Genomic DNA, 27,882 nt, shown 5'->3' with positions numbered 1-27,882 from the left:
CCTAAATCGACAGCAATTTAAAATTTACAAATACAAATTTTATATACAGCTTTGAATCTTGTCAAATTTTAGAATATTAATATTTTAGTGTTTATGAAAACCTAAAGTCCTACCTACTATATACTTTACGTATCTGGGTATGGATAAATAAAACAATAAAGCAATTGGAAACAGTAATATTACTGCTCGAACTCAAAGAGAGAGCAGTTTATATACTCCACTTTTTTTCAACTTATAACACGGCTAGAGACCAAATGATAAGACATATTGCCTTCTGATCTTCAACGGCACCCTCTAAAGTCAACATTATCTAGGACAGTCTTTTTCTTTTTCCCCCACCCCCTACTAACCCGCCAAAACCATGTTTTTTTTTTGGTTTATTTCGAAAACGGCTCTGAGAATTTTTTTCGTTTTTGAATGTGTTTTGGAGGTAGTCAAGGCGAATATTTAGTTCTTCGACACCTATGTTCGAAAAACATTTCCAATTTTTATATCTTTACAAGAATTTTTTATATTTATTTTTAATATTTTTCAATACAATATATTTTTACAGTTTGACTACTTTGGAGGGCCTATTTTACAGCCGTTTTGCTTAAATTCTGATTCTTTTTTAAATCTTGAAATTTCCAACTCGGCTGCATCGAATTTAATCCGTAATGAATCGGTTATGCACTCGTAAATGATATAGACTTCTCGGATTTACTTTTCTGCTTATCCATATGATTGTTACTCATGCTAAAATATTATAAAATGTGCTTTTCTTAAGCGATTTTTTAAACCGGTATATGCACTCAAAACCCATGAGAAAAGATAATATTTGAAGAGCTCTTTGTCACGAGTTCGAACACTCCGCAAAGCTGGGATGCTTTACCATTTCTTTTCTTTTGTGAAACAATTATTTTATTTCATCCACGAAGCTACTAATATAAAGATATTAAAAGTAAAGTTATAGCTTATGTTCATCACCTTCATAAGCAATATTAAATTGAATAAAAATATATTTTTAAGTAAGCCTATATCAGATTATAATCGAATTTGCTTGCAATTCGAGTATGAGGAACACATCATCAGGTTTTTTCTACTAACATTTAAGCCTATGTTCGTTTTTAGGAATTGTAACTAAAAATAAAACAATGTTTAATTGATGAAAAAGGATTTCCTAATCGAATATTTCCTATCCTGAAAAATAGTAGGTATCCGTTTTTGAAGCACTTTAACACGATTATAAAATAATTCATTTCAATAAACAGATATAAAGCTTGATGATACCCAGCTTTCTACCAAAATTCCTTTAAAAAAGCGAAATACAGAAAATGTATTATGCACTCCCTTCAACAAAAAATAAATAATTTGGTGTGGAGTAGAAATCAAAATCCGTAATAAAGTGAATTTGTGATCTCTCTGCCTGATTTTCCTCGCAATTTGCAAATAATGCTGTCAAAGAGAAATTTCTGCATCTCAAGAATTTTCATAAATCAATGAAAATTCGCGACGTTGTTACCTTCAAAAAGAATTATATTTGCTTTATTGGAGGCTGAAGAAAGACGGGCGGATATTGAAAGAATTCGAAATCAAGGAGGGTGATTCTCATTGTAAAAGACGATGAGATAAGATAAAGCCATGAAAAAAAGTGGTATAAGATGGAAAAAAAAGAGCAGAGACATCATTTATTTTGCATGAATAAAATGTAATTTGGTATTAACAATTAATCACTCACAGAGGGAAGCGCAATACCATTTTTTTCTAATTCCTCCTTTATGCCATTGGAATATGATAATAGCAAGGGTGCGGTTTGGGGACTGTTTTATTTGACAAATGTATTACGACGCCGTTGGTCTCCTTTTCCGAATTGCACTTCATCATAACAAGAAATGAATTAATTCCATTTTCCATTACCATTCGAGATGTCTATCTTTTATTTGTCTTTTCCACCATGTAAAAACTATCTCGACATTTTCACAGCATGTTAAAATACTTAGGACAGAAAGGTGTCCTACATAAAAAATTATTTCACATCGTCTGGACTTCCATTTGTCCCTTTATTCAACAATACACTTTTCACTCTCAATGGGAAATTCTCATTAAAATGCTATTCGTGCCTTCACCCATGGCTCAACACTTCGGAAAAGCCCTCTGCTGTCACTGGTTTTTAATCACGTAATTTATCTTTGCCAAACAAATTCCATTCACCCAAAAAATGTTCGTCAACAGCTTTTCTTGAATTCATCTCAAGAGATGCACTGCGCCTGAAAATTCATCCCGACGCTTCATGTTAATTTCTCTGTCTAGAAAATTTTTCCTCAGTGGATGTGAGCCCCAGATAGTGCTGTAGCCTTTGATTTCGAGACAAGACATTGCGCTTGAAAGAGCCTGAAAAAAACAGTAAGAGTCCCTCTTTTGTGGTGCCAAAGTATCATTGAGAGGTGTATCGCGTCTCTATTTCTTACCATACAATTTTTTCGTCCATGTAATGAAAGTTGGACTAAAAGTTCTCAACCTGGGAATATGACTTAGGGTGGAAACCTAATTGCATATGAAGTAGGGGAAGGCATTCAGGTTTCGCACATGCACTGGCTTCGGACATTTCATATTTTTCCCCGGTGGCAAGCAAAATCCCGAAAGCCAAAATCCTGAAAACCAAAATCCCGAACTTTCAAAATTCTGAAAGGGATGAAATTATGGAGGAAAATGTTTAGAATAATTTCCTAAGACACAGAAGATTTCCCTTTGCCTCCAGCAAGCGCGGGTACAATCGTGGGAGTAGCTGTGATACTTTTAAGAATTCGGGATTTCGGCTTTCGGGATTTTAGCGTTCGGGATTTTGGCTTTCAGGATTTTTCCGTTCGGGATTTTGACTGGGACCCATTGTTCGGCAGGGAACACCTGTTGATAGTTTCATCAAAATATTGAAATTTACTTAATGCATCTATTAAAATACAAGTAAAGTTTCTTAATTAATCTACCTCATCATGAAAACGTTGTTAGCACATCTTTTAAATAACTTGGAACAGCCCTGTACTCTAATGTCTAAACGTCTTACTTCGAAAACCTTGCTTAGGAGACTTAAGCCCTGGATACACTTACGACTTAAGCCGAGAGACGACTTAGTGGAAAATGATTGAAATGTAGTTTAATCATTATTTCGAATAAAATTACGCTAAGCCGTCTCTCGGCTAATCCTCAGGTCTGTCGAGGCCCTTACGTGATTTTCCCGCTTTACCTCAACAAAACGTTAGACAAAGAGAATACCATGGAAAAAATCAAGCCTTACGTTCAAGAGCACTTCTTCGTATTTCTTTTTCCTTTTGCTTATCTAAAACAATGAGGAAATTAAAAATCCGAATCAGAAATGTTTTCGAATTTACTTACGAATTTACTAGAGAAAATTTTAGTGGAAGTATTTTATAAAAATAAACAATATTTAGGGGAAAGTATATGGTACCTCCGGATGACTTAACCTTCAGACAACTCATTTTTTTATATATTATTATCATTTAATAAATCTGACACAGAAATAGGGAGAAGTAGGGCACCTTTGAAATGTGGCAGTTTTGAAAATGGGCTTTTTTTATCCAATTTTTAAATGAAATTGAACCTTATCATGATGTAATTTGGCTTCGCAATGGGTTTGTGAAGCTAAATTATATCATAATAAGATCCAATATCATTTATAGGAGAAGAAAGTCTAATTTCAAAGCTACCCAAATTCAAAGTTGTCCCACTTCCCACTAAAATATTTAAATACCTAGCCCCGTGCCATACATTTCTTGAATTAATTGCATAATTAATTTTAAAATTAATTACGCTTATCAAAATTTTATCAATAGAAGTATTCTATTTTCTAAATTCCCTAAATCCATTGAAAATTCAATATTTAAATATTTCTTAAAGCATTTCATTAAACCAAAACTGATTGAGAACATATGAAACAACCCCTGTAATGCGCCTCATAAATACGTACATGGATATGGTATTGAAGCAAAAAGTCATTCCATTCATTCAGTTTTGGCAAAAATGCTTCAACTCCCCCATCCTGTCGCCTTTATTCTTTCAATTTTTTTTTATTTCCTTCGTCTTTTTTCTTTAGCTCATTCAAATACTCCATGTAGCCCCCATGCAAGAAGCTGAGTTCCGCAAAATTGACGATGATACTCAACAATAAGAGGTTGAGATGGAAATGTCTTGAGTTTGGGTGGAAATTTCACCACCTTCAACATGAATATTCGCCATGAGCTAGGGGTATAATTTTCAATTCAGTCAACCTGAAAGTTGGAGACAGGAAAAACAATGAAGGATATCAAATCCGAGAAAAGGGCCCGCAATGTTTTGGAAAAACAAATGGAGATGCATCGAAGGTTTTTCCTCGTCAAATTTAATACACTCTGCAAATGAATATTTTAATCCGGAATATAAACACGCGATTGGGCCCGAGAGGATGTGACATGGAAAGCGTTTTATTTTATTTAATGACATCACTGTTTATTGTTTTAGACAACTCTGCATTTGTTAGCTAATATGGTTTGGATAAAATGGGAAAGAGGTGGATGACAAAATTATTCGGGAATTAATTTTATCATTTCATACACTCATGCAGTTTATTTTAGAGATCTATTAGTCTGTTTACGCAGCTAATTGACCACATTGTCATACTTCACTTCATCCACTTTGATGTTTAAGTGGCGGAATATTTTTCTGGGGAAACGGCATTTGGGATTAAATAAAACATTATGAGGTGATTAGGTTAAAATGTATGCAAATTACGAAAATAGAATAATTATCTACTGTACTGAATCAAATTAAGGTAATTTTTTTGCTGATGGACTATCAAAAATTTGTAGTATTAGTAAAATACTAAATTTTCACAAAAAAACTAGTACACAATTATCATTTAAGATTAGACGCAGGTCATATCAAAACTCTTTATTGTGTCTTTTCTAAAACTTGCGGAAAATTTTTATTGCTTATCGAGTTTTAAAGAATAGGGGAGAGCCTGCATGTTTGAGACGCGATAGATTATTCTTTCATTATTTAAATAAATGTGAGAAAAACACTAATCGAGTTATTTTGGTAAAGTCTATAAGTGCTGTACAAAACTTTAAAATATTTTTTTGAGTTTTGGAAATAATGCTTTAACCCTTTAAGGACGATTGGGTCACCGGTGACCCAAAAATGAAATTTTTCCTTCGATCTTGCAAAGTTATGCTTTGCTCTAAATAAGGCAAGAAAAATTGATTTTTTCTGACCCCCGATTTTTTACCTTAACGTCCTTACCGGTTAAAGTCAAAACATAAAAAAATGTCTCAAACATGCCGGCTCTCCCTACTGCTTAAATTTGTTTTTTTACTAATCAAATTTAATTTTTTTTTCTACCCATTTGTAGTAACAGCACCAAATAAAAAGAGATATATTCGAATTTGTCTATCTATTTCCAGTATAAAACAATTTTTACCCTTTCTTCTTGGCTATAAAATGAAAATCTCAGAATTCTCAACAAAATAGAGTCAATATAAAAATTCTATAAATTGAGAATTGATGAAAAATTGTTTTGCAGATTTTATTTCAGCACTGAAAAATAAATTTAGGAAAATCCTCACATATGAATGTGCTATTGTGTTGAGGGAACAAATCAAATTGTGTTTTTAAAACAAGATATTTATGGGAACTATTTGAATAAGGATTCATATTTTATGGAAGGAGTCCTGCACATATTAAATCCCATAAAAGCAATTCATGAAATAAAATTTATTTTGCAGGGAAAGCAATTCAATTTGATCGTTTAATGGGGTTCTGGTCATTTTATAGGTCCAACAAGCGCCAAAATTTCCTTCTCATAGTCGCTATCAAAGCTATGAGATTGATGTGTTGGCTCGTCTTTATGTCGAGGAATTACGCATAATACACTAAAGTGCATTAAAAGGTGGATATATGGGAGGGACATACGCCCAAGGAATATGCCTTCTATATCTCAACAATATTGCTTTGAGAAGAGATATAAGATTATTTGGGGAAATTATTCACCGCATATATTCTCGACTTTGTTTCTTCTAAAGTTATATCTTGTAATAAAATATTATGCACTTTTATTTTTTTCGATACTGGCTTTTTATTATTTCAAATACGCACACCATGTGAGGAATTGAGTCCTTCGAAGGGGAGGTTTTAATACTTTTGTGCTTCACATCGTTTTCGTTTTTTTTTTCATGTGCCAAGATAAAATTAATGCTTTATGAAAATGCCATATTGGTTTATCCTTCCATAAATCCCATCATAATCGGTTGAGTGTATTCCTAAAAAAAAAATCAAGCAATTTCCCAAAAAGAGACTCTTGCAAAATTCCCTTAAGTTGATTGAACTACCAGAGAACTTCCTACATGCCAGAGGTGGAAAAGTTAAAAATTATAGCAAAATTGAAAATATCGTAAAACTATCAAAAATGAGCGGAAGTAATTCACCAAATATATTTGCGCACCAACATTTTTATGGCCCAGAAAATACTGTGAGATAAAAAACATTAAGCATGGGTGGCAGATAAAATGAAGCCATGCGAGATAGACCAAAAATTTTATATCCACATAACCTGTAGACAAATATACTGTGGCTCTTTTTCTCTGTACTAAATTGTTTATGATTATTGCGCAAAGAACTCACAAAATTATCATATTGATTCATCGTGTCTCCATACGCACAGTTTACAGCTGAATCCGCGGTATATACTCCTTCACGAGCACTTCCCTCACGAGATCCTGAATTCGAGACGGAAGACACCTATTTTACAGGAAAAAATACATCTTATTAGATATACATATATTATTATATATTTTACTTCATATACAGTACGACTCCAATGGTGTCAACGTCAATGCATAAAAGTTTTAAAATACTTTTATTAAGGAAAAGCTTAAGACAAATTTTAACGATTAAACTAGTAACTCCCCAGCAAGGACCAAATGCAAACCGATATCAATTCAGCTGAAAACATATATTTTTAGCTGCATTTTTTACGGCACTCGCGAGGTAGTGTCATTTCCGTATATTTGGTTAGCACTTTTTGTTCGAGAACTGCTGACCGGTCAGCATATTTTTGCTAATCGACTCAGAAAAAATATGCCGAAAACGCTGCCTTTTCCAACTAACTGTACTCGCTGGGTACAACGACTAATAACATAAAAAATCTCAAAAATACTAGAATCCAAGTCGTTGATACTATTGAAGCCGTACTGTAATTATAATTTTGGCACGTACTGGAAAATAATTTTACTAATTGGCCAAACTTTGGGAATTGTGATGGAAATCTTATTCTCAAGCATGGCATCAACCGCAATGTCAGCAGCATCATCGGGTATCAGTGGGGGGTACCGCTGAAGTAAACTGTAAGTAATAAAATAAATTTCATTAGGTTTGCTAAGTAACAGTTTATAAAATTGTTATTTTGTAAAAACTTTATGAATAATAGAACGGGTAGAAGGGGGGAGGGGAAAAAAGAAAAAAGTCTCTCCTAGATAATGTTGACTTTTGGGAGGGTCGTCAGAGACCAGAAGTCAATATCTCTAACCATTTGGCCTCTAGTCGCGTCATAAGTTGAAAAAATGGACTAAGGGAAAACCGGAATGTTTAAAAGACTTTTTTATGTTTTGACTTTAAGCAATATTTCCAAAATTCAGAAAATTATCTTGAAGTTTTGTACAGCACAGTATACTCACTAGTATAGACTTTATTAAAATAAATCGTTCAGTGTTTTTGTCATATTTATTTAAATAATCAATAAATAATCCATCGCGTCTCAAACATGTAGGCTCTCCTCTTTGAGTTCGAGCAGTAAAAAAATATAACTTGAAGATCTAAATTTATTTTCCTAAAGATCATTAGTTTCATTTGATTTTTTATTACCAATGAAAATAAATTAGTATGAACAATTGTTCAAGATCGGTACTTGTGGTACTCGTAATGGAATGAATATTAAATTTTGAAACTTAGATAGTATACACACAGATTAACATGATTATGATCCGTGAAATTGCTTTATGCTTTATGAAATACATCTTGAGATTGTAATTAAAATTTTTCTTTTGTTATAAAAACTATCTTCATAAAAAAAATTATATCAAAGTTTCAAACATTTTTAAACGAAAAAAAAGTAGAAATCCTTAATTTTTGTATTATTACTATCAAAAATTATAATAATTAATAAATTTACTAAATTAAATAAAAAATTAAAAAAATATATTTCAATAATTCAAAACTTAATTTCTCTTAATCGAGTTAATAATACTAAAATAAAATAATATTTTATTTTAATATATATAATATAATATAAGTATTATTTATATTATATTTAATATAAATTTTATATAAAATATATAAAATATTTTTACTCTTAATTCTTTTTTTGAAAATATACTTTTTCAGTTAAACGAAGACCATTAAATCAACATTTTAAAAATTAATTACTTAATTTTGACTACTTCCGAAATAAAATTTATATAAAAAATATTTTAAAATTCTAAACGAGCGTGAAGTTGTTAAAATTGAAAATAGACAGCATTCTATAAATGAACAGTAAAAAATAGATTTTCACAGCAAAATAATCAAATTTGATCACTATTCAATCTTGAAACTAAAAGTAGAATTGTCATAACTTGACAAAGAGGAAAAAATGTTTTCATTCCACGTACAATCATTTTTGTTATTAGATACATTTAGTCCATTTAGTAAAGATTTAGATTTTTTTATTGAAGAAAATTTAATATTTTACGAAATAATTTTTGTTAAGGATTATTTTAAATTTTTTTGCTGATCAAACATAACTTTTACTGCTCATTTATTTTCTGCTATAAAATAGACCAGTATTTAACCGATAAGTGTATTTTTTATTGATTTATTGACTGTTTTTGTTCAGATTTTGAGATACTTTATGAATCGGTATGTGGAGTTTCTGAACCAATCAATATAAAGATAAAATACAAAATAATGCGATAAAAAACCAAACCAAATTTGTGGGCATAGCATCAAATTCACGAGTTTGAGCAATTCGCAAAACTATTTGATTAGTATTATATTTCATTGCAGCTTGAAAAAAATTTTTTATCAAGTTAAAGTAAATTAAAATTGAAAAAATAAAAATAATAGAATTTTACCTAGCATTCTTCATCTTATCCATCAAATCCTTTCTAGTTGAAATAAAGTACGGGAACACAGTTGTTGTGAAAATTTCTCCAGAGTTTCCATTCAAGCGAATTTCCTCCCTGAGGGCATCCATGAAACCCCTGACACCAAATTTGCTGGCTGAGTATGCAACAGCTCTTCCGGCTGCATCGAGCCCTGCCAATGACGATATTGCCACAATGTGCCCCTTCCGTCGCCTTATCATACTCTCGAAGAACACTCGAACAGTCTGTAAGACAACATCAATCAGAGAATCAGTCATTTAATCCACCAGGATCTCGCTTAATAATCTCATTTTGGCCATACTGAGCTTTTGTGCTTAGGGTCAATGGAATCCATCAAATCTTTTTAATGGCGATAAGATAAGTGAATTACATCATATGGTCGATATTGATTGCGTGGTGATTTGCGATTTCACACTCTCTATAATGTGAGTTTTTCTTACCCAAAAGTGCGAAGTGAGGTTCACACTGAGGATCTTCTCAATGTCCCTTGGACTGCCCTCCATCAAAGAGACTACTGGCATTATTCCAGCATTGTTTACAAGTATATCCACAGCACCTAAATCCTCCTCAACATCTTGGCTAAGAGTTTTCACCTCCTCAAAATTAGATACATCCACTTTGTAGGCTTTCGACTTTATGCCAAAACTCTTAATGTCACCAGCAACACGTTCAGCAGCTGGTAAGTCAACATCCACCACAGCCACATTGCACCCCTCCTTGGCCAAACGTATAGCAATTGACTTGCCAAGTCCATTTCCTCCACCTGTTACCTTTGCCACGAAGAAATACGAAAACTTATTGAGGCTTACTTATTCATAATACGAAAATTCTGCAATCTTACCAATGCCAATTGACCAGCAATTTTCTTGGGTTCTTTTGAGAAAATTTCTTGAACGTACGTTGCAAGAATGGGAATGGAAAGGAAGAGTAACTTTACGAAATCGAAGAAGAATTGTAAAACATCCATGAGATTTTCCATGGTTGATTTATTTCTAAAAGGTTTGGCTGCTTCGTAAGGAAGCCTACCAAGGCTCCAAATATCGTCCATTTTCTAAATTTTCTAGAAATCTTTTTTTTTTTAAGTAACCAGTCACTTCACGCCACAAATAGCACCGTTCAACTGAAAACCTGATAAAGCGTAGGAGTCTTATTGATTGACTTTTGGGTATTGAAATTGCTTATCAGGTGGTGGTTTCATGGAGATTTCCGATAAGCACCCTTGACCAATGTGCATTTCAAACTAGGTATCAAGATAAGACCAAAACCGATTTTTTGTGAACTTGTGCACAAAAAAAAAGATAATAACACCAATGGCTAATTGCAACATTAACATGCTATATACATCACTATCTGGAAATTGTATCAAATGGACAATTGTGAGCCGAAATGTAGTATTTTAGGTAACTTGACCGTCTCATTGATGGCAATTATGGAGCAGGGGATTCATACAAAAAATGATGAGATAATATTTCTGCTCAACCCTGACCGTGGTTCATAGAAAACATTGAATTTCAGACAGTGAAAGAGTAACAATGATTTTGAGACTTGTGGCTTTAGTGTTGTGTACAATAAGAATTGTTGGCCAAGAAGGTGGATACAATGGTTTTGTTAGTTTTTTTCAAAGATTTTTATTTTCACAGTTTCTTTCTAAAGACTTTTCAGACACAAATCACATTACAACGCAAGCATTAGTTGACAATACCACTCAAAAAAGTAGTAATAATGATCAGATGAATATTTTGGAGATGATACTCAACTCTAACCTTCGAGAAAAAGTTAAATTCTTCCTCTACAAGAGGTAAAAATAATAAATAAGTTCGTGTTCAATATTTAAATTGAAATTATGTATTCCAGGAAACATAAAAGCCGAAGGGAATTGATGCAATTTTCAAGGACAACGAAGACTAATGATGAGTTGCAGGATGGCATCAATTACTACTTCGGTGACTTCAATCCTGAATTAGAAACTAAACTCCTTATCCATGGTTGGCATTCAAATGAAGAGAGCGATACTGTGCAAAATATCAAAAACAACTACTTGTCCAGGAAAAACCTGAATATCGTCACTGTTGATTACAGAGATATCGCAGCTAATGACTTTTACTACTATCCCGCATTTCAAATACGAGAAGTTGGAAAATATATTGCAGAACTCATCGACTACCTTGTAGTAAGCCACTGATTGGTCTCACTTCAATCAAACCTACTTCTTAGTGTTTATCTGACTTTTAGACAATGAAAAATGCAAGCATCGAAGATTTTCATTTGATCGGACATAGTTTAGGATGTCACCTGGCCGGATATGCTGGTTCTTTTACAAAATCAGGACAAGTTGGAAGAATAACAGGCCTGGATCCAGCAATTATTGGATTTGAGTGGTCCGGTCCGGAATCAAGACTTGATGACAGTGATGCTGTTTTTGTAGATGTCATCCATACCGCTGCAGGAAGTCTTGGCTTCCGAAATCCACTTGGACATGCTGACTTCTATCCAAACGGGGGATTTATACAACCTGGATGTGGGACCAATCTTATAGATCAACGTAAGCATATACCCATAAAACTAATTATTTATCCCTTACGTTAACTTTCTACTCTAGGGGCTGCTCATGGAGTATCAGTCAGTTCCCTTGCAAGAAGAATCATGGAATTTATCATCTTTTTCAAGGAATTACGGTAATACTATGAGCAGCCCTTAATCTGTTTTTTTTTTAATTTTAAAATGTAACAAAATGATCTCTTTCAAAGCAAAACGGTTATGAATTGTTAATATATTTTTTGTCAATCTAAGAAGAAAATTAAATTATTTAAAAACAATATTTACGTTAAATTTAAAATCGTCTTCAATGCAGATTGCTTAGACAAATAGCCTTATTACCTAACAGCTAAAAATGACTTAACATTTCAGTGGCTTGTAGTCATGGAAGAGCACATCACTTGTTTGCTGAATCAATTCTCACCTCGTTGTTCTACAGTTACCCTTGTACTTCTTGGGCAGCCTTTACAAGAGGAAACTACAACGGATCAGACATGATATTAATGGGTGAAGGTACCTCATATGAAGCAAAAGGAATATTCTGCGTTCAAACAAACTCCAAACCTCCTTACGCAATGGGACCATTCTTCGGACCATTTGGATTCTTCTGGGACACCATTAATTTATTAAACGGATAAACAAGCTCAATTATATCCCTTGTAGGGTGTCATAAGACAGTAACGCTCTCTGAATATCCTATCACGGATCAACTGTTGAACTTCAGCTGTGAAAAATCTGAAAATAAATTATAATGTTAAGTTACGAAGGAGCATTATTGAAATTCAATTGTACTTGGAAAATTTTGAGAGGAAGAATAGATAAGACGGAACTGCTACATCTTTCTGGTTCCTCAGTAATGCTTGGACAGTAGCACTTGCAGTTTCTTTTGCTGTTATCGCAGGAAATCGCAGATTGAGGGCTTCTATGAGATCCTTTCTTGTTGAAACAAAATAAGGATAAACTGTAGTGAATTTGATGAACCCATATCCTTCACCTCGCAATTCTTCTTCAAATGCACCCATAAGTCCTGCAATTCCACACTTTGTGGCAGTATAAATCGAAGCTCGTGGCATCACATGGATTGATGATGCTGACGCAATACAGACAATGTGACCTTTCTTCCTCTCAATCATTCCACCAACAAAAACTCGGCAAGTCCAAATGTTTGAAAAAAAATTCGTATGAACTATCCTTTCGATTTCAGGTGCTGTGCCTTCTCTCATCGATAGAAGTGGCATTAGACCCGCATTATTCACCAATATATCCACAAAACCTACAATAGGGATCCCCTGTAATTCCTCTATGACTTACTTTTAAAAAAAATCAAAAATGTTATCAAATATACCCATTTCTTTTTCTATTCTCCCTCGAAGCGATATCACTTCATCGCTATCACCAACATCTGCCTAAGAAAAGTCACACATTCTTTTTTAATGCGCAATTGCATCAGAACATAAAAATTGTATGGAATACCTCGAAGAACTTTGCTTTAACTCCAAAGGATACACATTCCTTCACTGTATTCTCACCAGCTTCACAATCCACATCAGCAATGGCTATATTGCATTTTTTCCTGGCTAATTCTAACGCTATTTCCCTACCAATCCCATTCCCTCCCCCAGTTACTAGGGCTAATTGTCCAGCCACATTTTTATCACTTCCTGGCAGAAGATTTGTTATCAACTTGAGCACCAACATAGGAATAGCAATTAGAAGCACAATTAAAACATCCTTAACCACCAACAAATAGAACATTATAGATTCGTCAAACGATCTCCTCTTTGGGATAGGAGCAGCCTCATATGGCACTTTTCCACTATCGAATACGTTCTGCATCTCACTAAATGGTTAAATCCATCTGCCCAGGACACCTCTAAAAACAGTAATGACTGAAGTTTTGGTGGTGACTTATGATTTATATGCTAATCACACCACAGTGAAAAAGAATATTTGTTTTGGATTGTCGCACCTCAGCCTTCAAACATTGTAATATTCAAAGTAAATAGTATTGAAGATCTTTCTATAACAACTCTATGAATTGCAATTGGTATCTCCACAAAGGCTACACTTGAATTGTTATATTGTTGAGAATTCTTAAATGTATGATTCTTTTTACTGTGTCAAAAGAATCACCTGGAGTACACATAGCATCTCAATTGACCGTTTTATGATGAAATAATAGGCGCCTTTTTTTTGTAGCTCTGCATTGAAAAATCTTAAGTCATAAAGTTTTATTAAGACTACTTCTAAAACCTAATAAAACAAATCGACTAGTCAAAAAAACTTTGCGAAATGCTCGAACTCAGTTGTTCTATGTTCTAATAATTGGTTTTATTGAAATAAAGCAAAATATTTTTTTGAATAACGAACATAGGGGTGAAGGAACACCTGTTCTGCAGGGAACGCTTATTGCAGTTTCCTCATAGTATTCAAGTTTAATAATTGTATCTAATAAAATGCAAGTAATATGATGTTTATTCATTAATCTACCACTTCCTATAAAGATAAATGTTCATATTTTATATCCTAAATGGTAAAAAATAGGGTGCCAATAGGTCACACGAGTTCGTAAAATGTCAATAGGTGTTCCTTCGACCCTAGCTTTAAGCATCGTGCTCACTAGTGTTAACATTTTGCAAGGAGTTTTCATTTACCCATTCTTTTTTTTGCATTTACTAGTTCACAACCAATAATATTACATTATTTATGGAATATTCCAAATTTCATTTTGGATAAAATCAGTTGCTGATTCATGATGGAAAGCAATCGGATCAAATTAGCGCGAAGGACCCATTAAGCAATCGCTGAGAAGATTATATCCTCTCAATTAATCGGATTCCTCGATTTCTCACATATTTATTAAAGTCCTAGCCAAGAGATCTACTAAAGAATTTATTCAATATTTTGATACGAAAATCGTTTATTTTTCCCTTCTTCCAAGTCCAATTACATCCTTACGTTCCTGTCTCTCATTTCCTCTCCCTATTCCCAATCCTTCCTTCCTTCCATGGTCCTTCCGTCGGGGGCAGGGACTATGTCCCACGCTCCCCTGTGCCCTCCGGTGAGGGCACTCCATCGGTGGTTGGGTGCATGGGATTCGGGGAGGCTTCTAAGGTCCGGAGGATGTCCAGGCGGCTCTGGAGTATCGGCTGGAGTTTGGGTGGCTCACATGGTGGCTGGTGCTGATGGTGGAGGAGTCCACAGACGGAGATGTTTTCTCCTCGAAGGTCCGTGGTGGAAGAGATGGAGCTGGGCAAATTTTTCTCTTAGCACTCCGCAAGCCCTCCAATTCTCTCCGCTTTAGGCGACCTCGTCGCCTCGTCATAAAATCACCACCAATACACTCCGATAAAATGTTGCACACGCAACACACACCCCGGAGTTACCAAAAAAAAAGAAAAAAAAAAAAGATTTTCAAACCCCTAAGGGGACCTTGTCCATATACAAATAACTCAAGTTTCTTGGTTAACAATTTTAAAGGTTATATAATTAAAGATCTTGATAGATAAAGAACAAGGAAAAGAAAATAAAGGGAGTAGCATTGGTGAGCAATTTGTTCCAGAGAAAATGAGTAAAAACAAATAAACTAGCGACTTAGCGATCTCAATCTTAAATAGTCGACTAGGCAATAAGGAATCTCGCGATTAATGGCCGACCTAAAACTTTAGCGCCCGCGAAAGAATTCCATTATTCCAATCGTCCAATTTCAGACAGAAAAGGCGCATTCAACCAGACTTAATATTTAATTAAGGGAAAGAAAGGGAAAACAGACTCCTGATTCCAAGTAAGCGACTAGAAGACATCAAGGATTCCGCCTTAAGTGGCCGTCCTAATAATTTAGCGCCAGCGATAAAACCTGCATGTTCCAATCGCATCACCCAAAACAGAAAATCCATTTTAAAGGAGAAAAATTAAAGAACTTGAAGATAAATATGCTATTTTGTGTGCTAAGATAATAAAGATTTCGAACATAAAGGCCGTCCTAAAATTTTAGCGCCATCGAAATTTCCTAATTATCTCAACAATTATTTTTAAAGTGAAAGAATTCATTAAGAAATTAATTTAAAGATGGATCACCTGAAAATCCGATCACCAAGGATCTAATACGATCCACAAGAAAATTAATAGAACAAATAGTCGCGGCCTAATTCCCCAGTCATCCCGTCTCGGCACCATTATAATTAGAACAGGTACTCAGCTATTCCGCTGAGAAACACACCGCGTACCGACTTCGAAGCGGAAAGGGGAATCTCAGCCGAATTACAGTGTTGGGGAAAAAGAAAGCCTGAAGGGCAAAGAAAAAAACCCCTATTTCCACCGACACTGCCCTAACTGCCTCGAACAATAAATAAAAACGTTCTATTCGAGAATTTCAACCTGCTCCAAGGAATGTGGCTGCCTGCAACTGCGGAGACGTGGGTAAAAATTCGCGACCATTAAATTCATTCTAGTCAAAAACAAATTAAAAATTGATAATCGTTTCGAGGTGTCCAAAATATACGTGACGTCAGATGACATAGGAGGAAAAAGAATAAGATGTTGGCCAGAGAAAAAAAAAGTGATAGGTATGGCTCTATTGGCAAATACCTAATCAAATCTGCATGTAACAAAAAAAAATGTCACTACAAATTAATTTCCCATAAGAGACACTAGCGCGCGAAGATGTCCTAAGAGGGATAAAAGGATTTAATAATCGAAATGGACGAACTAAGTTCGGTTCAGCTTAAAACTGAATCCATTTAGGTCGATTATCGACGATCAAAATGAACACCCTAAAGGTGGAGGACTTTATTTTAATTAAAGTCTTTCCAAATTGATCGGTGGCCTACCTAACTAATCCTCCGTTCACGAACAAGAAAGTGATGACAAAGAATTAAAAAAAAAACAAAAATTAAATTTTCTCTGTTCTTTGCTCGCCCATGCTCTCTTACAAATTGTAAACTACGTTAATTACAAAATACTATGAAAATTATTTTTGGAAAAAGAGTTGAAAAATTAAATTATTGACCATTACTTTATAATAAGTGCAAGTATTTCTTCTGGATTTAGAATTATAATATTTATAGAATTTTAAAAAATTGAAAAGTACCCTCTAAACACGATTTAACACCAAAGACGAATTTCTCCCCGTTTCCGACGACTAGGCCCTTGCATTAAGAACGCATTATAAGACATGCACACCCCCCCAGCTCATACCACCAAGACGAGAAATCTCTCCCTCCTCCCGCCTACGCAACGACCAGAATTGATCTAGGCTAGATAGAGGACGACATCCCCCCATATTTCCCAACCTGCTTTGATCTTGATAGCAGATCCTGGCCAATGGTTAATGCATTAATGGGGAAATGAGCTACGAATACTTACATTTGGGGGTTAAAATTTGCTAAGCCACAGCAGAACCAGGCTCACCGGAAAACGAGAAAATCTCAGCCCTTCCACCGAGTCCCAAATATACCCTTGATTTTCCTAAAAATATTTTGTTTTGGGCATTCTGGACTGTACGATTATTTAATTAAACACTCAACCGTAAACTATTCTTGATATATAATTTATAAAAATCATTTTTAGAGGTAATGCAAAAAAAATTGAACTTTAATCAAAAGAAAAAAAAATTAGAAATTAAGAAGTACTATACCCCAATCAAACAAAAATGCTTTAGCATGTGTACCCCCCAGCTTGTACCGACGAGGTAAGGAGTCTCTCCCCCCACCCACTCTCGAAACGCCAGGACCAATCTAAGTAGAGAATGATGTCCCCCCACTTTCCCCATTTTACTCTGAGGCCTAGGTAATAGATCCTAGTTAAAAATTAATGGAAAACGAGAGCTTTTTTTTTGTAAAACTTGGGGGTAAAAATTAGCCAAGCCATCTTAGAAGACAAAAGAAAGTTTCAGCCGGTTTCCCAAGTCCTAAATACACCCAAATTTTCTTAAAATGTTCCATATTCTACTCTGAGTTTACCTGACTTTGGACTACAGACTGCTTAACCGTAACGAACAATGGCTTACATCAGCCTAGGCACTATAAATCCAATATTTGGAATGCCAAAAATATTCTTACGATCGGGCAAAAAAAAAATCCTAAGACGGTGAATCAGTTTCTTATTGAAACTAATAATTAAATTCCAACGGAAAAATTGGGTATGAATTTTTGATGAATTTGTTTCTCTGCATTGAACATAAAAATTCAAAAACAGGAAATTCTTTCGACCCTTAGGTCACTAAATTGTTTTTCCAACTAAAATAGGTCGGGAAAGGCTATCCTTCAACTTTAAGTCTCCCTCAATGGAGTAAAAGAAAACGAAAAAAAAGATCTCAAAAAAAATTAAGAAGAAAAAAATAAAAATTACTCATATTCGAAAGAAAAAAAAAGAAAATTTAGAGAAAATCCAGAAAAACTACTTGTAATAGAAAACTTTACGGAAAAAATCTAACTGAAAAATTGTATGAATATTTTACGCTAATTTAATTACGCAGAAGGCGTAATAAATACAACGCTCTTCACCACGGACGGCTTATCAATGTCTACCGTTAATCCCTCCAAAGTTGCGCACCAAATTGCCCAAAAATGCACTATGAAGAGCCAAGAAATATTCCATGGGATAAAAACAGAAATACTCACATATTTCATTTGCTCGGGCGCCAAAATGATACGAAAATCGTTTATTTTTCCCTTCTTCCAAGTCCAATTACATCCTTACGTTCCTGTCTCTCATTTCCTCTCCCTATTCCCAATCCTTCCTTCCTTCCATGGTCCTTCCGTCGGGGGCAGGGACTATGTCCCACGCTCCCCTGTGCCCTCCGGTGAGGGCACTCCATCGGTGGTTGGGTGCATGGGATTCGGGGAGGCTTCTAAGGTCCGGAGGATGTCCAGGCGGCTCTGGAGTATCGGCTGGAGTTTGGGTGGCTCACATGGTGGCTGGTGCTGATGGTGGAGGAGTCCACAGACGGAGATGTTTTCTCCTCGAAGGTCCGTGGTGGAAGAGATGGAGCTGGGCAAATTTTTCTCTTAGCACTCCGCAAGCCCTCCAATTCTCTCCGCTTTAGGCGACCTCGTCGCCTCGTCATAAAATCACCACCAATACACTCCGATAAAATGTTGCACACGCAACAATTTTAGTTTCAAGACCGATAGACCTTTAGTTAATATTCAAATTTTGATAAATGAATTTCTTGGACGTTTCGACTTTGTAAAACTGTTTGAAGTACTGAATAGTGATCCAAGAACTTATTTCATACGTTTTAAATCCTCTCTTTTAGATAGATAGATTGCAAATGGAGTTACGTGAGTTATTGGGAGATCAGACACCTAGGCTATTTTGAGCCCCTTTGTCTACCCGTCCAACTCCACTCCAAAAATTTTTAAAATAATAATAATATTAAATAAAAGATCTCGAAAATTTACTGCTTTGAGATCTTCCTTAATCTGCATTTTTAAAAACATTACTTTTAAACAAAATCAATAGCATAAAATATATTGAAAGCAAGTTACATAAATAATATGCGTTCAACTTCTTCCAAAAATAGCACACATACGAACGTTAAATACCGTCTTTGCGGGTTACTTTGCATTCTGCCGTCCGTAAGACTTTCGTTAATTCTAGGGATGGTCTTCGCCGGCCCGGTCTACCATGTCAACGTATACAGGGATATGTTATGTACCAAGTATATGTATCAAAAGGATACTTGTAGTTTCAGTAATAGTCAATGAAATGCAAATATAGGTATTTTGCCAAAAACAAACGACTCTATGAAAAAGTTATCTGAAAGTCTAATAATTCTAAAAAGGGGTTTAGAGTAGTAAAGCCTATATCCATTCTAAATTCTAGACCTCGAGCATCTTACCCTTGGATGTTAAGATTTTCAATGTCATTTCTTACTAGAAATTGATGATACTTTAGTATCTATATATAAAGTGCAAAATCACCCGCACCTTATCCCAAACGCAAGCCTTTTTTCTTGATTCTTTTAACATAGTAAAATTTTATAAAATAAATGTAAGTGGCATAAAATCTATTCATTATCTACTGAATACACTTCACTTTTAAGGAGTAAAGTTGAAAAATAGCGAAAAAAAGTGGAAAGACACCCGCAACGACGGTACTCAATTAAAGCTTTTATTCAGAAATACTGGCAAAGTAATCAAACAACTAATTTTTACAGAGTAAATATATTTCTTAACTCTGATAATTCAAGATTTTAATGAAAAAATTGTAATATAAAAATCAAAACTTGATAATAGAAAATTTTCTTTAATAAGTAAATTCAAAGCCCTAAAAAGTATTTACTCAAGTTTAATTAAAGAGTAAATATACCTAAAGTAGAGTAAAGATTAAATAATTAAAGAGTTAATACACTTCATATTAGTAATGTTGTTTTTATAATTTATTTGATTTGTTTCTTTATTCCATCTGATAAAATCCTTTCTGTTAAAATTAAGGTTTAGACCTAAGGCATAACCATATGGCTTAACTTCTCTTATATCTTATCGGTCAAGGTTTTTTAGGAAAATACGACTTAGGATTGAATATTATGGATAAATGATCTGGTTAATTTTAAAAAATCAATAAAATTGGAACTGGGCTAAACCTCAGGTCTGAAGGCGCCCTTATGCATAATTCAGGACCCACTATCACTCGAATCTGATACACGCAACTGTTCTCTTATTCCACACTCCTAATGAGCTGGTGTCCTGGTTCACGCTATCGGTCCATCGAAGACTGTTCCGGCCTCTTTTCCTAGAAGCCTAGGGTCCACCCTCAAAGACTTTCCATGCTGGGTCGTCCTCATCCTTGCAAACGAGATGACCAGACCACCGGAACCTATTGAGGCGTATTTGCTTGACGACAGTTAGCGCTCATACACTTAATGGTTGTATAGGTTCCGGAATCTTCCCGATCTTCCCTCCTTACACAGAGCTAAAAATCCATTGTTGAATCCTCCTCTCAAACGCGGCTAAGAGTATCAATTTTGTTTGCTGAAGGACTCTTGTACAGCTCTGGTATTGCGTCCCATGATATTGATATCATCAGCATAGACTAGGAGCTGCGTGGACTTATTGAGAATGACCCCCCCATGCTCCACCAGAATCACGGATCGCTTTCTCCAGTGCCAGGTTGAAGAGACCGCAGGATAGTCCGTCCCCCTGTCTGACCCCATTGTTTACACGGAACTCCCGTAACAATGATTCGTTCGCCTTCACTTTGCTCCTCACATCGGTTATGGTCATCCGGTGTTCTAATTCATTACGTACCAAAATTTTTGAGATTTTTTTCTTAGGGTGGAATATAGAAAGTAATAGATCTATCAGATTTTGAAAAATCACTGCAATTTATTATTGTTTAAAAATTTGAAACATTTGAAGACAAGAGACTCATTTGGGTAATTAGCCTAGATCTGGATACTGATATGTGTGAGGAATAGTTGCTTTAAAAAGATTAATTTCTTCCCATTCTTTGAAACTTAACTGAACAAGATACTGCTCTATTTATTTTAAAAATGCAAAATCTGTAGCTAGCATAATACTTTACTATCCCCAAAAGACAGCTTTGAAAACATTGTGATTTTAATAAATACTAAGATATCATTATTTATTAAAAAAAATATCATTCTGTCAATGGATGAAAATACGGGCCTCTGTCCAAAAGAGCCTAATCCATCCTACAATAGTAGTACATTTGAAGAAACGTTTGACGAAAATTAAAATAAATGTTTGAACAATGGTGCTAAGTAATGAGTTATGAGAAAATTTCACACATATTTCAAAAGAGCGACTTTGAGAAACATGATTCAAATGAGATAGTCTCAATAATCAATGGTCATTAGACTGTAGAATAATAAATGTTTATCGTTACCTACTGGTGAAAAAAAAACAAATAAAAATGAATACTAAAATTCCTATTTTTTCTATCCGACTGCAGTTCATCAATTTAAAAAAAAATAATATTTGAAAATTATGCAACTCTGCAAATATAATATTTTACTACCATCGATGAGAATTTAATTTCACGTTGTTGCAGAGTTAATTAATAGTTAAAATTTATTGCCCCGTGTAAAACAACCGTAATTTATCCTCTGTTCAATTTTATCACGGTTTAATTTTTAATTTCATTTTCATACAATGTATACAACAACTTTGTTGCATTTTACAAAAAAAATACGTATAATAAAAAACACCTAATAAAAATTTTAATTGATCCTATCACATTTTTCAGATTATTAAAAACACACCAATTCCATACAATAAAATATTTCTAATGCTAATTGAACACAACTTTCAACAATGTTTGGGATGAATCTGTGGGATTTTACCTTCCATAAATCCAAACACTATCTTCTCTCTGATTGATGTTGGCAATATTCTGTAAAAAATGTCATTTTCAATTAACTTTTGCAATATATCATAAAAATTGTTTTTTTTTAATTCATTACTTACGAAGCAAATGTCATATACGTCACCAAACCTTTAGGTAAACTTATTAACTCAGCCCCATTTTTAATTGCTCTTATTGTCTGATAAGCTGCATAGTTTGGTGTTAAGCATAGCATTTTATCAGCCATTCTGCAAAAAATATGAAGTTGTCAATAATAATTTAAATTAATTTTGAAATACACTGAAAACTAACTTGAGTTTTTCATACAAATCAGAAACTTCTTTTCTAGTTGCTATTAAGAGAGGGAAGACGGTGGTTGTCTTTATAAAATCACTCTGGCCATTGTAGAGGAGTTCTTCATTGAGACTTGCCATAAAACCGCGAACGCCAAATTTTGATGCGGAATACGCTACAGATCTACCTCCAGGATAGAGGCCAAATCCTGAACAAATTCCCACTATGTGACCACGTTTCTGCTTAATCATGTCTTTAAGAAATTCTCTTGTTGTCTGATTTCAAGAAGAAAATTTAAATATTACTAAAAGATAAATTCAAAATTATTGCTAAAATTTTTATAATTATCAAGTGATGACTTTTGTTTTAAATCAGGTCACTTTGTCTTTAATGCTAGGTTTACAATCCCGCAATACTAAATTTTCAATTCATAACTAACCTAAAAACTTTTATAATAACTTAAAATTTTGCTATTCTATGTTTCATACTTTTCAAATTATTCTTTTTCAAACTTATTCTGAAAACCTTTAAATAACAGACTTTTCCTTCAATTATTCTGAAATAATTTAATTAAATAATATTTTAATGTTAAAAATTTTCAATCCTGACTTAAAGGTTTATGATAATGATAGTTCGTTTTTCCAAACTTGCCTCAAAATTTTCCGTATTTAAAGGTTTGAGAAGTCTTCCCTATCTTTAAAACTAAAGATAATTTGAAGAACATTGATATTTCATTTTATTTTCGTTATTATATCTTTTTTGCATTTAAATTTGAATTCTTGAAATTTTACATTTTAAAATTTTAAAAAAATCTGAAATTTCTTAAAATTTAAGTCTTAGAGATTTATTTTAGAAATGAGAAGTTTATTTCATTAAAGAAAATCTGGAGTATGTTTTGAACAATACGGGTCAAATGTGCTGTTGAAAACCCTATTCCCTGATCCAGTTAAGTCCCAAATAGACTCAAGCTGATCCACAAGATTGTTCTGGATTTTTTTTTTCAAATAGCTATTCTTAAAATATAGTTTAATTTTATACTAATATTTATTCATAAGATTATCTTCTTTTATGCTTTTTGATGCTCTATAGAGTGTAACATGAATTTACTTAATTGTTTTGAATAATAAGTAAGTTAATATTTGGAAATTTACCCAAAAGTGTGACAGCAAATTTACTTTGATGATTCTCTCAATATCACTCGGAGTACCTTCACGAAATGACATCAAAGGCAATATAGCGGCGTTATTGATTAAAATGTCCACAACACCCAGATCATTGACCACCTCTTCGTGCAACTTTCCCACTTGTGCACTATCGCTCACATCCACCTGACCAGATAGAAAAAGCATAAGAAAATTCAGCTGGAAGGGGAAAACGACTTTGGGATCTCTATCACCTTATAGGCCACAGATTTTACATCCATGGAACGCAGTTGTGCTGCTGTTGCCTCTGCAGCATCACCATCGATATCCACAACAGCAACATGACAGCCCTCAGCAGCCAACATGATACCCAGGGATCGGCCATAACCATTCCCAGCTCCTGTCACAAGGGCCACTTTTCCAACAAGTGGATATGAGTTGTCTTTGGCAAAAATGTTCAAAGTGCCCACAAAGAAACTCAAAATGTGACTTACGCTTGCCACAGTGAAGTAATATGCTACCCGCCCAAAACTCCACACTAACGCCAATATTCTTCTAACCCCCGTCTTCTGAATATAATCCGAGGCATGATACTCTTCAACACCAATTTTTCCAATATCCTCCATTTTTAGAATCTATTTTCCCGAGTATTTTTCACCAGAAAACTTTCTTATACGAAAATGAACAGCACGATCTACTAAGCGCACATCACACCAACAGATTCAACTGAAGATTGATCTCGAGAGTCACTCTGTGCAGGCTGCTAGTTGAGATTTCCAACTCCAAATGGAGTTGCAAAAATACTTGCAGTATAGGTAATAGCTATTTAATAAAATTAAATATAGATAAATCTATCGCAAAAACACCATATGTATATGGGCAAATTAATCCAATGTATAGAGAGTATCAATAGAGAGTATTCAATGTATAGATAGAGAGTGATACAAACGCAAGAAAGATCAAAGTTGAATTCAATAATGTTTCCTCATTGCGATATTCGGACTCATACTGATAGCTATTTATGACGTTGATTGCATAAAATTAGCATCAATATATACATGAATCATATTAGAGTTGAGAAAGACAAAACATCACTCAAACTGTTTTAGTGTTGTATTAATTAAGAGAAGCATTTAACATCAGTAAGACCTATTTCAAGGGCTTTATGGCTCAATAAAAAGTTTCACGAACAATAGCCCAAGATAATTCCCAAAGATATTCTGACGCAAATGATGTTACAGAATATAAATATGAACAATTTTATAAATTATTATTACTAAAAAATGTTAGCACTAGCTTCTCCCCAACGGTTAAACCCCCCGTTGGTATTTGAATTTGGCATCATAGATGTCTCTCGGAGCGGCGCCGATTTCTCCTAAGAGTGTTCCTAGTGTTAGTCTGTGAGTTACCCCTTCGGGAGGGGTATCGTAGAGAGGATTAGTATTGTGAGAGTTAGTTCATGTTGGATCGTCGTAGGGTATAGATCGTTAGGAGGAACGCTGAGGGTTCTGGAGAAATCTCTGGCGGCCAAGGCGCTCATCCACGCGATTGCATTGAGGGCTCCGCCCTTACAGATTCCCTGACGGTTCTAACATCATCAGAAGTGGGATAAGCAATGCCCAGAAGTGGAAAACGAAAATTGTGTTAAGTTGTGAAATAGTGCCGCGAGTGTGTGTGTGTGAGTGTGTTCGTGGAAGCAGAGTGGACGCGGCATTTGGCGGGAAAACTTCAGCGGAGCGTCAGGCGGCGAAGATGTCACCAGATTCAGCGCAGAAAAGCACCATGGGGCAACCGAGGCAACCAGAGAGCTTCTTGGGATTTCGCAATGGATTTGCGTGAGGAAATTGTGGGAAGAAATTTATTAAATGCTTATGGAAAATTTGAATATTCATGTTTGTGTGAGTGTGTATGTGTGGATGACAAGGCGCCTTGAGTGTGGAGCGGAATTGAGGGGAAATTTGGGGCGAAAGTGTTGCCAACGCAAATTCTATGTTTTTCAGCACAAAATATCGAAAGGAATTTCTGCAGAGAAGCTGCTCGTGAGTAAATTGTGTTCGCATTTTCCAAGAGTTTTTGAGTTATTTTCTCGAAGTTTTCACAATTCAGGATTATATAAAGTTCGATTTAAGTGTCTGAAATAAAATTTTTGAGGAGAAAACATTTAATTGACGGGTATTTATCAGAAAAGGAACAGGTACGGAACACTCAGAAAAATTGTTGCGCAAATAGCTTTATGGAGGGGAAAATGTATTGCGCAATTGGGAAAAATTCTGATTTTGCACATTTTAGGCTAAGAAGGAAATAAAATTCGATTTCAGGAATACTTTTTGTGGCACGAAGTAAATAAATTGCTGGCAGGAATGGCTCAGAAGGAGTTATACTATATTCTAATGACGGAAGATGAGGTATGAGGGTAAATTTGGTTTCGCAGTGTAGTCAAATGAGGGGAAGAATTTGTGGAGAGATTGTAGTTGTCATTTTGTTGGGAATGAGACATTTATTGGGGATTTTTAGGCGCAGGAAGTGATCGATGACACAAGCCAGCCATCCGGAAGCTCCTCTGTTCCACACCCTTTGCCGGGTGGCAGTGCAAATAACCCTAAAAGAGTCTTGAGGCCTGTAAATATGCCTCCCACTGTGGGCACTCGTGAGATGAAAGATTTGCTCCCTGTTTTTGACCCAGAATGGAAAGACAATTTGGAAGCCACACAATGGATTGAACAGATTGATACGATTTGTGCTCGATATGGTCTCTCGGAACAAGATAAGCATCTTCAGGCTACACTCAAGTTGAAGGGATCTGCCAAGAGCTGGCTGGCAAGCTGCAGGGATGAAGTTTCTACATGGGAAATGTTTAAGAATGCGTTTTTGGAGAGTTTTCCAAGTGACATCGATGAAGCGGAAATTCACCATCAACTTTATAACCGTCGACAGGGACCGGAAGAGTCATTGGTTACATATTTCTACGCTCAAACAAATTTGGCAAAAAGAATTAAATGCAGCGAGAAAGTTACAATGAAATATGTCATTAAGGGGATTCGCAATGAGCACCACAGGGGTGTGTTATTCGGCAACCAACATGCTTCTTTGAGAGAGCTTTTGCAAACCATGAAGAGGATGGAAGCTGATGGCAAAGCCAAGAGTTCAGATCAACAACATTCCACACGTCAAAGTTCACACGGAAGAGCAAAGGATGACAATAGTTCTCGTCGACGCGAGTCCACAGGAAAGAGCAGAGATGTTTCCCATGGTGATTTTAAATCAGAATATACAAGACGTGATCGAAGCAGGAGTGCATGGCAAAGTGATAGAGGTGGAGATGATCGTTCTGACAGAAGTGCAAGGAGTAAGCGCGAATGTTATTTGTGCAAGTCGACTGAGCATTTGTTTAAAAATTGTCCAAGGAAAGAAGGCTTTCGACCAAAGGAAGAGAAAAGAGAGAGTGAGCGAAAAGATAATAAGAGTTCAGGTGGTTCAGTTAGGACGTGTTTCTTGTGCAAGTCATCGGAGCATTTGATCAAAAACTGCCCACAGCAGAAGGATTTTCGGTTCGGGGTGGAAAGGCAGTCTCCCACCCAAGTAAATAAAAATGAACTGCTGAAGACGGTTACACTGCAGGGAAAGGAAATACAGGCGTTTGTTGATTTGGGAAGTACGTGTACAGTGGTGAAGAAAAGTGTTGCAGAGGAATTGGAAATGGTAGGAAGTGGTTCTCCATCTTATGTGAAGACTTATGGGGGTTTCACAGTACCAACATTGGGTTGTACTTGTGGGAAAATTTCGATGGATGGGGTAACACGAGAAATTTCAATACACATCGTGCCTGACCATGCACAGACAGAATCATTGCTAATTGGAAGGGACTTTTTCTCGGATCCGGATATTGCTGTCATGTGGACACCCGATGAGCTGAAGGTAATTGATAATCGGAACAAAAATCAGGGTGGAATTGATGTCAAACAGGAAATTTATACGGTGAAAGGGAGAGAGCAAATTAGAGAAGAAGACTTGAAAATCGGAGTAGTTACCACCACCCAGGAGAGAAAGACATTACTGTCGCTAATAAATCGATATCGTCAAAGTTTTGCAGTGGATTATAAGGAGATTGGTTGCACTGAAGTGGAGAAGATGAAATTAGAGATTTTGGATAGAACTCCCATAAGATACGCGCCATATCGTGTTCCTGAGACGTTGAAAGCTCCCTTGAAGAGAAAAATTGAAGAGTTACTAGAGTCTGATGTGATTGAGCCTTCCAATTCGGATTATTCTAGCCCGGCGATTGTATTCAAGAAAAGAACTGGAAATGACGTACGACTTTGTGTAGATTATCGCCTTCTCAATAATCGTGTTCGCAAGGAATTCTTTCCAATGCCTAACCTCGAAGAAGAAATCAATGGATTGGCGGGGAAGACAGTATTTTCAAGTCTAGATCT

The 27,882-nt window shown here is 35.1% G+C and overlaps 4 protein-coding genes across 4 annotated transcripts; 1 reads left to right on the top strand and 3 right to left on the bottom strand.

The window, feature by feature from the left end:
• Positions 1-6,601: 6,601 nt before the first annotated feature.
• LOC129797893 (uncharacterized oxidoreductase YoxD-like) lies at positions 6,602-10,494 on the bottom strand. Its single transcript, XM_055840763.1, has 5 exons — positions 10,009-10,494; positions 9,608-9,937; positions 9,135-9,391; positions 7,243-7,368; positions 6,602-6,765 (listed from the first exon to the last, which is right to left on the bottom strand). Exons 1-5 carry the CDS (start codon positions 10,213-10,215, stop codon positions 6,690-6,692), a joined length of 996 nt encoding a protein of 331 aa, XP_055696738.1. The 5' UTR covers positions 10,216-10,494; the 3' UTR covers positions 6,602-6,689.
• Positions 10,495-10,508: 14 nt separating this feature from the next.
• Positions 10,509-11,828, top strand: LOC129797896 (endothelial lipase-like). The gene is made up of 3 exons (XM_055840767.1): positions 10,509-10,965; positions 11,022-11,337; positions 11,400-11,828. Exons 1-3 carry the CDS (start codon positions 10,700-10,702, stop codon positions 11,751-11,753), a joined length of 936 nt encoding a protein of 311 aa, XP_055696742.1. The 5' UTR covers positions 10,509-10,699; the 3' UTR covers positions 11,754-11,828.
• Positions 11,829-12,304: 476 nt separating this feature from the next.
• LOC129797892 (estradiol 17-beta-dehydrogenase 11-like) lies at positions 12,305-13,596 on the bottom strand. Its single transcript, XM_055840762.1, has 4 exons — positions 13,176-13,596; positions 13,048-13,108; positions 12,495-12,975; positions 12,305-12,437 (listed from the first exon to the last, which is right to left on the bottom strand). Exons 1-4 carry the CDS (start codon positions 13,536-13,538, stop codon positions 12,347-12,349), a joined length of 996 nt encoding a protein of 331 aa, XP_055696737.1. The 5' UTR covers positions 13,539-13,596; the 3' UTR covers positions 12,305-12,346.
• Positions 13,597-21,014: 7,418 nt separating this feature from the next.
• LOC129807902 (uncharacterized oxidoreductase YoxD-like) lies at positions 21,015-24,075 on the bottom strand. Its single transcript, XM_055857539.1, has 7 exons — positions 24,052-24,075; positions 23,944-24,001; positions 23,704-23,864; positions 23,459-23,635; positions 22,326-22,582; positions 22,136-22,261; positions 21,015-22,061 (listed from the first exon to the last, which is right to left on the bottom strand). Exons 1-7 carry the CDS (start codon positions 24,073-24,075, stop codon positions 21,977-21,979), a joined length of 888 nt encoding a protein of 295 aa, XP_055713514.1. The 3' UTR covers positions 21,015-21,976.
• Between the last annotated feature and the right edge of the window lie 3,807 nt (positions 24,076-27,882).

Source organism: Phlebotomus papatasi, chromosome 1, assembly GCF_024763615.1.
Source record: "Phlebotomus papatasi isolate M1 chromosome 1, Ppap_2.1, whole genome shotgun sequence".
Lineage (NCBI taxonomy): Eukaryota > Metazoa > Arthropoda > Insecta > Diptera > Psychodidae > Phlebotomus > Phlebotomus papatasi.
Note: the sequence above shows the minus strand (reverse complement) of the source record. Positions and strands in the feature narration are given on the sequence as shown.

What these genes read in the sequence shown, in the direction of transcription:
- LOC129807902 (XM_055857539.1), bottom strand. Translation starts at nt 24,075, where the DNA reads ATGGAGGATATTGGAAAAATTGGT. An exon ending in ATTTGCTGTCACACTTTTGG is followed by an intron (nt 22,583 to 23,458) that starts GTAAATTTCCAA and finishes TCTTGAAATCAG; the next exon opens with ACAACAAGAGAATTTCTTAA. An exon ending in ACGTATATGACATTTGCTTC is followed by an intron (nt 22,062 to 22,135) that starts GTAAGTAATGAA and finishes CATTTTTTACAG; the next exon opens with AATATTGCCAACATCAATCA.
- LOC129797896 (XM_055840767.1), top strand. Translation starts at nt 10,700, where the DNA reads ATGATTTTGAGACTTGTGGCTTTAGTGTTGTGTACAATAAGAATTGTT. An exon ending in AAATTCTTCCTCTACAAGAG is followed by an intron (nt 10,966 to 11,021) that starts GTAAAAATAATA and finishes TATGTATTCCAG; the next exon opens with GAAACATAAAAGCCGAAGGG. An exon ending in AACTCATCGACTACCTTGTA is followed by an intron (nt 11,338 to 11,399) that starts GTAAGCCACTGA and finishes TCTGACTTTTAG; the next exon opens with ACAATGAAAAATGCAAGCAT.
- LOC129797892 (XM_055840762.1), bottom strand. Translation starts at nt 13,538, where the DNA reads ATGCAGAACGTATTCGATAGTGGAAAAGTGCCATATGAGGCTGCTCCT. An exon ending in GAGAATAGAAAAAGAAATGG is followed by an intron (nt 12,976 to 13,047) that starts GTATATTTGATA and finishes TCCCTATTGTAG; the next exon opens with GTTTTGTGGATATATTGGTG. An exon ending in TTCCTCTCAAAATTTTCCAA is followed by an intron (nt 12,438 to 12,494) that starts GTACAATTGAAT and finishes ATTTATTTTCAG; the next exon opens with ATTTTTCACAGCTGAAGTTC.
- LOC129797893 (XM_055840763.1), bottom strand. Translation starts at nt 10,215, where the DNA reads ATGGACGATATTTGGAGCCTTGGTAGGCTTCCTTACGAAGCAGCCAAA. An exon ending in ACCTCACTTCGCACTTTTGG is followed by an intron (nt 9,392 to 9,607) that starts GTAAGAAAAACT and finishes GTTGTCTTACAG; the next exon opens with ACTGTTCGAGTGTTCTTCGA. An exon ending in GATAAGATGAAGAATGCTAG is followed by an intron (nt 7,369 to 9,134) that starts GTAAAATTCTAT and finishes TATTACTTACAG; the next exon opens with TTTACTTCAGCGGTACCCCC.